The sequence below is a fragment of the Drosophila elegans genome, unplaced genomic scaffold, assembly GCF_018152505.1.
Source record: "Drosophila elegans isolate 14027-0461.03 unplaced genomic scaffold, ASM1815250v1 contig_476, whole genome shotgun sequence".
NCBI classification, from domain to species: domain Eukaryota; kingdom Metazoa; phylum Arthropoda; class Insecta; order Diptera; family Drosophilidae; genus Drosophila; species Drosophila elegans.
The window spans coordinates 17,373,693-17,387,940 of NW_024545863.1; the positions used below are offsets into that span (position 1 = coordinate 17,373,693).

General features: G+C 40.9%; 5 protein-coding genes across 5 annotated transcripts; 1 reads left to right on the plus strand and 4 right to left on the minus strand.

Annotated features, from left to right (window-relative positions):
* The first annotated feature begins 98 nt into the window (after window positions 1–98).
* LOC108134797 lies at window positions 99–1,720 on the plus strand. The gene is made up of 2 exons (XM_017255247.1): window positions 99–471; window positions 1,005–1,720. The coding sequence occupies exons 1-2, from the start codon at window positions 235–237 to the stop codon at window positions 1,632–1,634; spliced, it is 867 nt and encodes a 288-aa protein (XP_017110736.1). The 5' UTR covers window positions 99–234; the 3' UTR covers window positions 1,635–1,720.
* Window positions 1,721–2,659: 939 nt separating this feature from the next.
* Window positions 2,660–3,440, minus strand: LOC108134776 (glutathione S-transferase 1-1). Its single transcript, XM_017255223.2, has one exon. It carries the CDS (start codon window positions 3,394–3,396, stop codon window positions 2,752–2,754), a length of 645 nt encoding a protein of 214 aa, XP_017110712.1. The 5' UTR covers window positions 3,397–3,440; the 3' UTR covers window positions 2,660–2,751.
* An 896-nt stretch (window positions 3,441–4,336) lies between these two features.
* On the minus strand, window positions 4,337–5,365 carry LOC108134794 (glutathione S-transferase D7-like). The gene has a single exon (XM_017255243.2). The coding sequence runs from the start codon at window positions 5,278–5,280 to the stop codon at window positions 4,621–4,623; it is 660 nt and encodes a 219-aa protein (XP_017110732.2). The 5' UTR covers window positions 5,281–5,365; the 3' UTR covers window positions 4,337–4,620.
* A 689-nt stretch (window positions 5,366–6,054) lies between these two features.
* On the minus strand, window positions 6,055–7,883 carry LOC121467553. Its single transcript, XM_041709152.1, has 2 exons — window positions 7,176–7,883; window positions 6,055–6,823 (listed from the first exon to the last, which is right to left on the minus strand). The coding sequence occupies exons 1-2, from the start codon at window positions 7,816–7,818 to the stop codon at window positions 6,135–6,137; spliced, it is 1,332 nt and encodes a 443-aa protein (XP_041565086.1). The 5' UTR covers window positions 7,819–7,883; the 3' UTR covers window positions 6,055–6,134.
* A 414-nt stretch (window positions 7,884–8,297) lies between these two features.
* LOC108134793 (inactive glutathione S-transferase D3-like) lies at window positions 8,298–9,079 on the minus strand. The gene has a single exon (XM_017255242.2). The coding sequence runs from the start codon at window positions 9,012–9,014 to the stop codon at window positions 8,367–8,369; it is 648 nt and encodes a 215-aa protein (XP_017110731.2). The 5' UTR covers window positions 9,015–9,079; the 3' UTR covers window positions 8,298–8,366.
* Between the last annotated feature and the right edge of the window lie 5,169 nt (window positions 9,080–14,248).

The following is a 14,248-nucleotide window of genomic DNA, read 5'->3' on the forward strand; positions in this document are numbered from 1 at the left end:
CCACGGCGTCGGCATCTTCTACCTGTTTTGTTTTCCTCGCAGGTAAGGTATGGAAAATGCTTTGTGTGAAGGATTAGGAAAAAGGGACCCTTGACAGGCTAACGATTCTCGGAAAATGTGACATAAATTGCAAAATATTTTGGGGAAAATGGCCGATCACTGCAAACGAGGCTATAAGAGAACTGATCGGTCCTTAGCCAGGATCAGTTGTCTGTTCCAAACCAAGCGAAGAAGATGTTCCCGAAAAAGTGCAGATCCCAATTGCTATTGCTCCTGGTGCTGATGGTCCGGGGATCGGTATGTGTGCCCGCCCTGGATGCTGCTCCTCCGGCTGCCACGCCCAACACCATCGAGGAGTCGGACAAACTGCTCGAGGGGAGCGGCGCGGCAGGCAGTGCACCCCAGGATGCAACCCCTGTAACCAGCAACGAAACCATCCCTCCAGCCACGGAGAATTCGGAGACAGCGGTGGTGAGTACATCATATAATGTTCCATAAAAAATAATACAAACTATCGAGGTGCTTGAAAAGGAAAGGGATTTAAAGCGATCTTTTCTTTAAGTTAGAATATAATCTCGTTGTAGTCCGTTTTAAGAAAAGCTTCATCTGAATGGATTTATTATTAATTATGGATTATCTTTCCATATACGTTAAATTAATTTGAATTGCCTGTTTATGATAAATTAAGCTAAATCACTAATAAAGTTGAAGTTGTTCCTTGGTAATACAAATAAATGAAAATAAGAAGCATAATTATTATAACGTCTTTTGTTTTAACGATTTTTGCAAATATAACCAAATGAACATTAATTTCCTAGATTTTTTCCTTAACTATGTCATAAATAGATTTACCAAGAATTTTACTATATATTCCTGTTAAATATTCTTTTCTTTCTTTTTTTCTTTTCTTTTAAGATATAAATAAATATTATATATATAAATTTAAGTTTAAGTGATATTTATTTTTAAAAATGACTAATTTATTCCCGTTTTGTTGTTCACAGCCGGATAATGTTGCCAGTGGGAGCAGCATTGATCCCACCACCATTTACGGCGGAGGAATTCTCACGCCCGAGGCCTTCCAGCAGTATCTGAGTCAGTACGGAGCCTATGCTCCGTTCGCCGGTTCCTATCCGTCTCCTGTTACGGGAGCAGCACCTGGCATCTATCCGTATCCGGGTTCCATTGTGGTGCAGTCGGGCTACGAGGGATTCCTGGTGCCCACAAACGCGCCCGGGCAAGCTGACAGCACCTCTGTGGCGGCCACTCAACCCAACTCCTCCGCCTCCCCCAATCCCCTGCTGGCATTCGCTTCCAATCTGCTGCCCTCGATCCTGATGTCCACGCTCTTCCGCATCGCCGCCGTGGTTCTGTCCGCCGTGGGGATTATCCTCTTTGGCGGCGCCATCACCAGTGCCCTGTGCAGGATCACCCCGATCTGCGAAATACCCGCCCGGGCTGTGAATATTCTGCGCACCGGCGGAGCCCAGGATGTGGGTCGCATGCTAGCCGAAGAGATGACCCCGGAACGGGTGCGTCGGGCAACGGAATTCGTGCGCAACGCCATCCGGAAGTACCGCCAGCTACAGAAGCTAGTGGAGGCTTCGGAGGCGGTGACCGAGCTGTCCAACTAGCGGTGGCGCAATGGGATGTAGGTTTAGTGCTGGCTCGTAAATTAGGTGGAATGCAAAATATACTTTTAATGACGCTATAAAAACGATTTCACTTTTGTCTTTCACATGGGGTTGTTTAAAGGTGGCAAATATAACAATTTAATGGGAGTCTAACAATCAAACCAAGCTTTGTTTAAATAATGTATTTTAGTGACCTGGAAAAGATTAGAGTTCAACATAAACTGCTAAATTATTTTACTAAAATATATATTTGTTTTATAGTATCATATGAAAATATGAGCTATGTATTGTTGATTGTTTATTCCATCTTATATATATACTTCAGTATAATATTATTTTCATAACTTCTCTGACAACCCCCTTGAGGTTTTTATGGCATTGTGAGCTATGTTAAACCTTTGTGCACTTGCATATGTAATTCGTACTTGTTCAATGCCACAAACAGCACGTTTGTTAGCTAACTAATCTAGCGTTTGTTCTAATAGTCAGCCGGTCAACGGCCCAATCCACTCGTGTTCTCTGTGGGGAAAAGGGGTCCCAGTGGACAAAGCTATTTGTCAATGAATCATCGCGTGCATTCAACTGCAATCGTGGAATTTACAGAGCTAAACGATACGCAATCTCACTTTTATGAGCCATATCAGAGATTGGAATTTTTAATTAATAAAGCGACTGATTAATGTAACCGATTTATATCGCCCATTGCCTTTATTTACACATTAAGTAACATTCAAGGGATTTTTTAAAGTAAATAAAACAAATACTTAAAGTTTTTTAAACAAAAAACAAAATTTTTTCAATGTCACTTATATTTATTCCCATTTTTAAACAATTATAGCAAAACTTTCCGAATTATTTTATGCAAAAAAAAATTATAAATAGAACATAAAAATAAAAATTAAGAAGTATTCGTTGATAAGCGAATGAACAAGAAAAACAGTCTACTTGGCCAACCCACTTCATCTATCATCTAAAGTACCCAATCTCGGTGTCCATATAGACGTTGTCAGTTTACAAATACAACATACAATCTTTGAGTTTATTTGTGTTAGTACAATATAACCATATATGGCAACAATGTGCTGAGGTATAATTCGGTGCTGATCCCTTTATCGAATCAATCTTTCTGGCTGTTTTCCTGGACGAACTTTTTGATCATCTGGACCCCCTCCCAGTTCTCCCCCCAGCCGGGAGTGACCACCTTGGCATTCTCGTACCACCTGGCCACGTTCGGATATTGGGCAATGTCGAAGTCGACCACCTCGAAGGTCGAGACGGAGGCCAGGAGCGCAATGTCGGCCACGGTAAGGCAGTCGCCAGCCACATAGTCCTGGTTCTCCAGGAAGGTGTCCAGGTGGCCGAAGGCGCTGTCCACCTTCTGCATGGCCTCCGGATCTGCGGGCTGCTTGTTCCTGAGCTGTGGGTAGATGGCCTCGATGAAACTGTGGAACAGGGTGCCCATGTCGAAGTACAGTCGCTGATTGACTACAGCCCGCTTCTCGGGATCGCTCGGATATAGAGAGTCATCCTGTCCGTATTTCTCCACCAGGTAAGTCAAAATGGCCCGGGATTCCCAGATGGAGAACCCATTGTCCACCAGCGTGGGAATGGTGTGCTGTGGATTGAGCTTCACAAACTCCGGCTTCAGCTGTTCCCCGTCCATGACCTTCAATAGCTTCATGTTCAACTCAACGCCCAGGGCCTTGGCTGTCATTATGACGGAACGGCAAGGAGCCGAGCAAGGATGGTAGTAGAAGTCCATGGTGAAAAGTCCTGCGGTACGTACCCTCAACTGACCGCAGCGAATTAATGCCATCGGCTTTTATAGCCAGTGCAAAGGACGCCCGAAATCAAATCGATTTCCATATATAGTCATCCAGTGTCGGGCGACTTTCCCGAGTGATATTGCTATCGGTGATAACGCTTCGGTGCAATTAGAAGTGTTTAGCTAATGGCCAGGTACTGAACCCATATATACTTTTAGGGATACATGCGTGCAATAGTTACGGCTACCAATCTGAATTTACTTAAAAATTTCATTTATTTTGAATGCAGTAATTACAAATTGATAGTAGGTCGTTCGGGGTGTGTGACCGCTTAGAATGTCACGAATGTGACACGAATGACATTGTTAATAAAGGGGTCAAATGTTTAACAATGGGAAAATTACTTATGGAGGTCAATGTGCTACTGTTGTTTATAGCATGGTATTCTATGGTATGTTAAAGACATTTCCTACCTTATGAAATTTACTTCCTTATTAAATATTCTTGATTAGTATCATTAAGTTTGATCCAAACCGGTTACTATATCCTCTGTCTGACACATTTTTATCAAACTGACTATATGGTTCTAGGCAATTTATTCAACCTTCGTTTTTGTTTTTGATTAAAAGATTGTTAGTGGTCAAATAATCCCAGATAAGAAAAATAATCGGCATGCCATTAATTTTTGTAATCGTTAGAAAAAAAGATTATGACTGAAAATACAGGTACAAATGGTGGGTTCCCTGTCCTTGAGCTAAAAGTAATGATTCATTCTTATCAGATACCCCAGTTGCTTTGATTTGCGGTTATCAAATAATTGAACGAAATTATTAATCCGATTCTTAGCGATAGGAAATACTTTGAGTAGATTATAAAAACTTAAGTAACTTGTGATAGCACGACATTGAGTCAGCATGATAAAGCAAACAAAAAACATTAACATTTATAAATTACGCGCATCAAATAGTTTTTATTAACAATCCATATACATACATAGTTTATTTCTTTTTCGCTAGCTTTTCATCCAGAAACTTCTTCGCCAGCTTAAGGATTTCCATGTTTTCGTCCCAGACTTTTTAAAGAAAATTAATTAATTAAAATTATAGGAAAATTAAGAACCCTTTTCTAGTTAAGAGCGCTTACACATCAAATAAGAATATTTTCTTCCATAATGTGTATTTTCATAGATTTTTATTTATAAATTAAATTATCCTAACCATTTACTTCTTTTCTGCCATCTTTTGCTCTATGAACTTCTGCAACTGCTTAAGGCTTTCCAAGTTCTCTGCCCAACCAGGAGTGACCTTCTGGGCATTCTTGTACCACCTCTCCACGTTCGGAAATTTCTGCAAGTCAAACGAAATCATCTCGATGGTGGACAGGGTGGCCAGGATGACGATGTCGGCCACGGACAGTTTGCTGCCGGCCACGTAGTCCTGACCCTCCAGGAACGTGTTGAGCAACTCCAGGGCGGCATTTAACTTGTCCAACGACTCCTGATCCCCCAGCTGGCCAGTGCGGAAGAGGGGGTACATGTACTTGGTGAGGGCATCGTACAGGATGGCCATGTCGAAGTACAGCCGCTGGTTGATCACAGCTCGCTTCTGGGGATCCTTGGGGTAGAGTGGGGAATCGGTCTTGCCGTACTTCTCCACCAGGTAGACCGCAATGGCGCGGGACTCCCAGATGGCGAATCCGTTGTCTACCAGGGTGGGAATTGTGTGCTGTGGGTTGATTTTCACAAACTCCGGCTTCAGTTGGTCACCCTCCATGGTGTTTATAAACTTGGAGTTCAGTTCGAGGCCCAGAGCCTTGGCAGTCATCTGAACGGCACGGCTGGTCGGAGCACCGGGCATATTGTAGAGATCCATGTTGGGCATTGCGAATTCGAGTATACCGTGCGAGGTACTGGAGTGCAAATAGTAAACTGATTTGACGCTATCAGAGAGCTCCGTCGTATATATAGCAAAATAGCTGCTCTGTTATCGCCCATAAATAAGATTATTCGAATAGTGTTTGTCATTGTTAGAACTCACTTTTAACGTTTTTGTTTGCTTGAGCTGTGACTAATTGAGATGGAACTACATATCAAATAAGAAATTAAGTAGGAAAGCTCCCTAAAATCATTAAACCATGTTTATATCTGACTCAGAGACCTAATCACTGATTACGGAAAAAAATAATAGTGTCATCTTAGATCCAATATAAATATATATTTAATAAATGAATTTTTGGATAAGGAGAAATTGAGATTACTAACTCTTACTCTGCTCGGTTAATAATTACAAAAATGAAAATTTTGTACTTGAATAATTCTAAGCGCCTTAATTAAATTTTAACAATTATCTGTCATGGCAACACATAAAGTAAACATTTCCTAAAAGGCAGCCGGTAAATCACCGTCATTATTTTTTACCAAACATTTATGCCTAATCATATACTATGAAAAATAAGCTCTTATGATTACGAGGAACGAATGCCTTAATCAAACTGCCCATTTAATTCTAGAAACATCCGTATTCGCAGAAACAGACAACATGTTCCGATTAAACTGCTTAACACAGAACTTCAAGTACTATGCTGACCCTGGTTGATATTTGTTTGCGGTTCATAGAAGTTCATAGAATGTGAAGATAGATTTTGAATTTGCCCTCTTCTTAAATTATGCAAATTTTGTAGGGTTCTACTGGTCTTGATTTATTTTTATTTGGAAAGCTACATCTTTTAAGTAAATTTAATTTGTTGCTGCATTCTTTTTCGCATCAATTACCTTTTTTAGTTCCAATGCACCTTCCCAGTTTTCTTCCCAGCCGGGAGTAACTTTCTTTGCATTCGAATACCACTTGGCAACATTGGAATATTTACTAAAGTCGAATTCAAGAGCATCAAAAGTAGAAACACTTCCAAGAATGGCAATGTCGGCCACAGTGAGGTGATCACCCGCCAAGTAGTCCTGGCCCTCTAAAAAGGTATTTAACAATTCGAAGCTGTCTTCCACTTTTTTGAATTCCTCTGCAGTGCCGAAATGGCCAGTGGCAAAAACTTTGTAGTAGTAATTGGCCAAAGCCACGTACAAGGTGCCCATGTCAAAGTAAAGGCGTTGATTAATTACAGCACGGATCTTGGGATCCTTTGGGAAAAGGGAGTCGTCCTTTCCATATTTCTCCACCAAATAGACTGCAATGGCACGAGATTCCCAAAAAGGGAATCCATGATCGACCAGGGTGGGAATGGTGTGTTGGGGGTTTAGTTTCAGGAACTCAGGCTTCAGGTGCTCCATCTTCGAGGTATCCAAATGCTTCTTGGACAGATCAACTCCGACGGCCTTTGCCACCATAACAACTATGCGACATCCACTGCCCAGTGGCGTATAGTAGAAATCCATATCTGTGTCGTATTGCTCGCTGGAGAGAAGAATTAGAACTAAGAAAAACGGCTGAGAAACACACTTTACTTAGGAATCTTATCACTCTCCTCTACTTGTTTATGTTTGTTTTCCTGATTGTAAGTTGATTGTGTTTATGATAGCGAACAGGTGGTGTTATATACATTTGTTTGTAAATTTATAGTTCTCGGTTTTAATGGATTTACAAAAAAGAAGAGATATTACGCTCTTAATATCTAAAGTAGATGTTATTTAAACACAATTGATTGGCAGAGAAAAAAGAAATTCTTTGCAGATCAATTTAATATTTTTTTATTTGTAAATGCACACGTTTGCTAAGATTCAAGTTATAGGTAAATAAGTAAAATAAATATTTAGCAAAGTTTTATTTTGCAGCGGCCTTTTGATCCTCGTAAGCAGTCTTCAATTGCTGCAGGCCCTCCCAATTCTCTTCCCATCCAGGGGTATATTTCTTTGCTTTGGCGTACCACCTGTCCACATTAATGTACTTGCTGATGTCAAACTCAACGATATCGAAAGTGGAAACGCTGGACAGGATGGCAATGTCGGCGAGGGTGAACTGGCTGCAAGCCACGTGGTTCTGGCCCTCGAGAAAAATGTTCAGGAACTCAAAGGCGGCTTCGACCTTCTTGAAATCGTCGGCAGTTCCAAACTGACCAGTACGGACGAATGGGTAATAGTATCTCCTGAAAGAATCGTAAAGTGTACCCAAATCGAAGAACAAGCGTTGATTGATCAAGGCACGCTTCTGAGGATCCTTGGGATAGAGAGAGTCATCCTTGCCGTATTTCTCCACCAGATAAATGGCAATGGCACGGGACTCCCAAATGGCGAATCCGTTGTCCACCAGCGTGGGGATGGTGTGCTGGGGATTGAGTTTCAGGAACTCTGGCCTCAGGTGCTCCCCCTCCGAGAGTCGCAGCTGCTTTTTATTCAGCTCCAGACCGAGAGCCTTGGCAACCATTATAACCGTACGACATCCACTTCCACGAGGTGCGTAGTAGAAATCCATGTTGCGAGTGCGATTTTTTGCGTGCTGTTCGCTGAAGAGAAAAAGCACAACTGATTGCGTCCAGCCATGGTTCTCTCTTATATTGCCAAATGGTTGCGAAATCTCATGTACTGCTCGCTTCGAAAATGGCCACTCATCGTATTTTAGTTAATAAGTGCATATGATTCGGGGCCCAAATCTAAAACAATTAGGTTGAAGAGCAATTACCTGTTATCAATGGTTAGTGATTGTGAAAATTGGCATACCTACATATGAGTGGTTCGGAGACTTAATAAGCAAATAAGACTCCCGGAGTTGTTTAATTAAATAAGCATTATATTAGTAATATTCATATCAAATTATATCAATCCTCTGTGCTCAAGCTCTGTGATTATCCAATTATTATGACTGCATCCCGACGATGGGTTCAAGTTTATAATACAAATTTTTTGACCTTTAAAAATATTTTAGAATATTTAAAGCAATTCCACATTTATAAGTAAATAACAATAATTATTTATTTTAAATATAAAAATATGAAAAATTCATCGTTGAGGAAGATAAATATATTAGTTTGCTGCATTCCTTTTCTCATCGACCACCTTCTTCACATCCTGTGCGCCGGCCCAGTTTTCCTCCCAGCCAGGAGTAATCTTCTTGGCATTGGCGTACCACCTGGCCACATTCGGGTATTTGCTGAGGTCGAACTCGAGGGCATCGAAAGTGGAGACACTGGCGAGAATGGCGATGTCGGCCACGGTGTACTGGTCACCAGCCACAAACTCCTGGCCCTCCAAGAAGGTGTTTAGGAAATCAAAGGCTTCCTGGACCTTCCTAAATTCCTCTTCTCTGCCGTACTGGCCGGTGATGAACACCTTGTAGTAGTAGTTGGCCAACGATGGATACATGGAGCCCATGTCGAAATAGAGGCGCTGGTTGATCACGGCCTGCTTCCTGGGATCCTTGGGGTACAGGGAGTCGTCCTTGGCGTACTGCTCAATCAGGTAAACGGCGACGGCACGCGACTCCCAGATGACGAAGCCATTGTCCACCAACGTGGGAATGGTGTGCTGGGGGTTGATCTTGATGAAATCCGGGTTCAGCTGCTCTTTGTTCAGGGTGTTCAGTAGCTTCTTGTTCAGGTCAAGATTCAGCGCCTTGGCTACCATGAGAACGGAGCGACATGCGCTGACCAGGGGCAGGTAGTATAGATCCATCTTAAAGACTGCGATCGTATCGAGCTGCTCGTCCGAGAGGAAAAATAGAACTGCTTGGAACCCCCACGGGTTTCAACCTATAAAGCTTAATTCACACACTTGTTATGGCGAAAATAGCTATCTCTCTCTCTCTCTATCTCTGTTTTATGTATTTATGGCATGCCTTGTTAATTGATTTTACTCGTGAGTGTGAATGTTTTACATGTATGTATGGGTGGGCACAAAATCATATTAATTTCTTCGTTATTGTGTTCTCTGTAAAATCAGCTTCTAGAATTGCTGGGAAACAAATAAAACAAATGAGCTTAGTAAGCTTCTTTTGAGGCTTGAGGCTATCAAAAAAACAATTAATATACATAACTGAGGACAAAACTAAGAAACAAAAAAGCTGTCAAAATTGTTTGTAAATTGTTGTTTGTTAATATCTTTTAAGCACTTTTACTATAAACGTTTTGTAATACTTTAACTTAAAATGTTTTTACAGGCAATCAAACACAAATGTTATATTTCTTTGATGGGAAAGTTTTAAACTAAAACTTCGATAATATGTATAAAATATAAATTTATATTTTCTCTTATTTAAATAAAAATGTGTGTCTTAATAATATTTTAAGATACATTAACAAGCAGAGAGAAAACAAGAACACAATGCACTACTTTTAATTTCAAATTTGGAAACAAAAGCCTATCCGCGGGTGTCAAGAACGATAACTGATTACAACCGGCAAAAGCTAGTCAGCTACATATGTATGTATGTACATATGGTATATAGCAAGGGGCTGGTAAATTTCTCTCTCTTCTCTTTTTGTTTTGTTTATACTTGCCCTACTGGAAAATGACAGTCATGATTAGAACAAAATTTTCATTTTTCGGGTGCGTCTTTTTTTTTGGACAGAGAGACACGTACACAAATTAACAAAATAATATCACATTTTTAAGGTACCTATTTTTTATTTATTATTATTATTATAAGGTGTGGCGACCTGTATCAGCAGAGAGCGACGCTAAGGAGAAGAGTAATGTTCTCTCCCTATCTCCACAGTAGGTTTGGCTGGTACTTGGCCAATCCGTTGGCAACGCCTTTATTATTAGTTCCAGAGTCACCGACCAGAGCGGACGGTCAATAAAGAATATAATTATCAGTTGATATAAAGTGTTTTCATTCAGTGGGAGATCGTGGTCTTTACACTGGCGACGAGGATAAAGCCGGAGATTAAGTTTGTGCTAACCCTTTTGCAAGAAAAAGATAATCGAATCGATTAAATCAGCAAACGTGAAGTGTGCAAAAGAAATGTAAGTAGAAAAAAAAAAGAAGAAGAAGAAGACACAGGCACACAGCATTGCCAGAGTGGAAAAATCCTTGCCAAATGGAAGGATTAAAGAAATGAAAAAAAAGAGAGGAGAGAGTCTATTCCAAATGGAATGAGATCCAAAAAAAATAAAAGAGTCTATTCCAAATGGAATGAGAACAAGAAATTCCAAATGGAATGAGCTTTTAAAAAAAAAGCGCCTATTCCAAATGGAATGAGATCAAGGAAAGAAGTAAAAGCCTTAAGTTATCTGTTCCTAATGGAATAAGAGCAAAGAATGAGAATACAGAAAAGCCCGATGTTGGAGGATTATTCTGGGATTTACGTTTTAATTTCAGGAATAATTATGACGGAGCTGAAACCTTTTCTATGCCAGGCGATGGACAAGGCACTATGGCGTACGGAGTGGGAAATGTGGCTGCGCGCATTTACTATATATGTGGACACGGAGGAGATCACAAATGTATATAAAAAGAGGAATAAACTCCTTCACTTGGGTGGACCTCAGCTTCAGGCGGTTGTGTATAGCATTCCCGGCGCCTTGATACCATACGACGACAAGGCTAAAAATGACGTGTTTACTCCTTTGGTAAGCAAACTAAATGAGTATTTTTCACCGCTGCGAAATTCCGCGTTCGAAAGGCACCTGTTTCGATCGATGACACCGGTGGAAGGAGAAGGTTTTACGGAGTTTTTACTTAGATTACGCCAACAAATCGCTAAGTGTTCATTTGGGGAGACTAAGAGACAAATCGAAGAAATCTGTTTAATCGACAAAATTATTGATGTCTGGGCCCCATTAGACTTAAAGAAGAAATTGCTTGAAAATGAGCAAACTTTGGAGGAGGTCGTAAAAACATGTTGCATAGATGAGCAAGTAAACAAACAAACGCAGTCTATGGCCGCACCAACTACCGCAAGCAGCATTAACAAAATTATACAGCACGACACGGGTATGGAGTGCGGAAGATGTGGTAGAAGAGGGCATCGGGAAAACAGCGCGGAATGCCCCGCTAGGAACATGAGGTGCAGGAAATGCGATAGACTTGGGCATTTTTATAAGAAATGCCGTACGAGGGTACGAAAATCAAACTTCGGTATGGAAGAACCGGATCGAAAACGGCGACGTCAGGGAAATACTAGGATACAATCAATAAGTAATGAAACTCAAAATGAGTATGGCGATTCAAAGTCTACCAACCTGTTTAGAGTAGCAACTGAGCAATCCGGCGAGGAAGAGATTCGGTGTAAGATAAGTGGTCACACGGTCGCTATGATTATTGATTCGGGCTCAAAGTATAACCTAATCAGTCATTCGGATTGGCAACAATTGCGCGAGGGAAAAGCAGTCATATTTAACGCTCGCACAGAATCAGTAAACCAATTTAGAGCTTATGCCTCAGACCGTCTTCTCAAGGTATTACAAATTTTCGAAGCACCGATTTCGGTACGGAACGATTCTGAACTGATTGCTACTTTTTACGTTATTGAAAATAGTAAACAATCTTTATTAGGACGTGACACAGCTATAAAACTCAACGTCTTAAGACTGGGACTAAGCGTACATAGAGTTGAAAAAGTTGAACCGTTTCCCAAATGGCGTGACGTTTCAGTCAAACTTTCGATTGACGAATCCATTACTCCCATCCAACAACCCATTAGGCGTGTACCGACAGCGTTGGAAGAAAAAATTGATAAAAAACTCGAAGAAGCATTAAGCATGGACATTATTGAACCCGTATCTGGCCCAAGCGCCTGGATATCACCTTTGGTTATTGCATTTAAAGATGATGGTGATATTCGTTTATGCATAGATATGCGGCGTGCAAATAAAGCTATTCAGAGAGAAAACTACCCATTGCCAACTTTTGATAATTTTATGACTAAACTAAGAGGTGCCAAACATTTTTCAAGGCTCGACCTAAAAAACGCCTATTATCAATTGGAATTGGCCGAATCCAGCAGAGGAATTACAACATTTATAACGCACCGTGGCTTATTTCGATACAAACGCTTAATGTTTGGGGTGAACTCGGCACCTGAAATATTCCAAAGGTTGATGGAAAAACTCTTATCTCCTTGTCAAAATGCCTTAAACTACATTGACGACATAATAGTCTTTGGGAGCAATATGGAAGAACATGACGCAGCTCTAAAAATGGTAAGGACAATTTTGGAAAATAATAATGTCCTGCTGAACGAAAGGAAATGTACACTAAGAGCTCAGAAATTAAAATTTTTAGGCCACATTTTGTCCGATCAAGGGATCGAAGTTGACCCAGAAAAAGTTAAGGTTATTACTGAGTTCAGAGCTCCCAAAAATAAAGAAGAAATACGCAGTTTCCTTGGTCTAGCTACATACGTGGCTAAATTTGTGGTTGACTTGGCAGACAGTACTGAGCCATTAAGGAAATTACTAAAGAGTCATGAACCATTTGCTTGGGGTAAAGAGCAGGATGAAGCATTTAAAATATTAAAAGAAAAAATTGCGGCAGTACCAAAACTCTCATACTTTAACCCTAAAGACAAAACCTGTTTAATTGCGGATGCTAGTCCGGTGGCTCTTGGTGCTGTTTTAGTACAGTTTGACAAATCTAATAGCCCACGAATAATATCATTTGCCAGCAAGAGTCTTTCACCGGTAGAAAAGAGATATTCGCAAACCGAAAAGGAAAGCCTGGCGTTAGTGTGGGGTGTGGAAAAATTTTATTTTTATTTGGCTGGCTTAAAATTTGACTTAATAACTGATCACAAGCCGTTAGAGACGATCTTTAAACCAACATCGCGACCCCCGGCTAGAATTGAAAGGTGGTTGCTGAGGCTACAATCTTACCGTTTTCATGTTATTTATAAAACGGGAAAAGAAAATATTGCTGACTCGCTGTCAAGACTGTGCCAACATACTGATGCAGAACCTTACGACTGGGCTGGAGAGGAGCATATTTTTCGCGTACTATCAACATCCATACCTAAATCCATCTCCATATCTGAAGTCAGCGAAATGAGTGTCTTAGATGAGGAGATGGTGGATGCAATGACGTGTCTTAATCAAGACTCATGGAAAGCGAATTTGTCAAGCCCGTATTACCCGTTTCGGTTGGAACTGTCTATAGTCGGTGATATCCTACTTCGAGGCACCCGGTTAGTAATTCCACGAAAACTACGAGGTGTAATCCTTAACCTTGCTCACGAAGGGCATCCCGGAATAAGTGCCATGAAACGAAGATTGCGTTCAAAGGTTTGGTGGCCATGTTTGGACAAAGATGCTGAACAATGCGTTAAGGCGTGCCGAGATTGTCTTATAGTGTCAATGCCATCAAGGCCTGCTCCGATGCAACGACACCCGTTTCCGGATGGACCCTGGAAATGTCTAGCGACTGATCTTTTGGGACCATTACCTAACGGTGAGAATATATTAGTCCTCATAGATTATTACTCAAGGTATATAGAATTCAAAATAATCAGATCTATATCATCCAAAATAATTATTGATGAGATGGAGGAGATATTTTCACGGCTAGGATTTCCAGAGACGCTAACGACTGATAATGGTAGGCAATTTGTAAGCGCTGAGTTCAAAAGTTTTTGCCACACAAACGGAATTAGGTTAATGCCTACACCTCCCTACTGGCCCCAGGCGAACGGCGAAGTAGAGAACATGAACCGATCTCTTGTGAAACGTTTGAAGATAGCTCACGCGAATAACGACAGCTACAAAAAAGAAATCCAGAAATTCGTATTGATGTACAATGTTACTCCACACGGTACCACAGGCGCTCCACCGACGGAACTAATGTTCAACAGGGTGATAAGGGATAAAATTCCTTGCATCCAGGATCTTGTTGGCGTGATGGCAGACTCAGAGGAAAAAGACAGGGATCTGCTGGAAAAAGAAAAAGGGAAACAGTATGCAGACAAATCCAG

Excerpts from the sequence above, each read along its gene's own strand:
- LOC108134776 (XM_017255223.2), bottom strand. The coding sequence starts at position 3,396 with ATGGACTTCTACTACCATCCTTGCTCGGCTCCTTGCCGTTCCGTCATA.
- LOC108134794 (XM_017255243.2), bottom strand. The coding sequence starts at position 5,280 with ATGCCCAACATGGATCTCTACAATATGCCCGGTGCTCCGACCAGCCGT.
- LOC108134797 (XM_017255247.1), top strand. The coding sequence starts at position 235 with ATGTTCCCGAAAAAGTGCAGATCCCAATTGCTATTGCTCCTGGTGCTG. Across the intron at positions 472-1,004 it reads AGAATTCGGAGACAGCGGTG|CCGGATAATGTTGCCAGTGG; the intron begins GTGAGTACATCA and ends TGTTGTTCACAG.
- LOC121467553 (XM_041709152.1), bottom strand. The coding sequence starts at position 7,818 with ATGGATTTCTACTACGCACCTCGTGGAAGTGGATGTCGTACGGTTATA. Across the intron at positions 6,824-7,175 it reads GGATCAAAAGGCCGCTGCAA|TTCTAATTCTTCTCTCCAGC; the intron begins AATAAAACTTTG and ends CGTTTTTCTTAG.
- LOC108134793 (XM_017255242.2), bottom strand. The coding sequence starts at position 9,014 with ATGGATCTATACTACCTGCCCCTGGTCAGCGCATGTCGCTCCGTTCTC.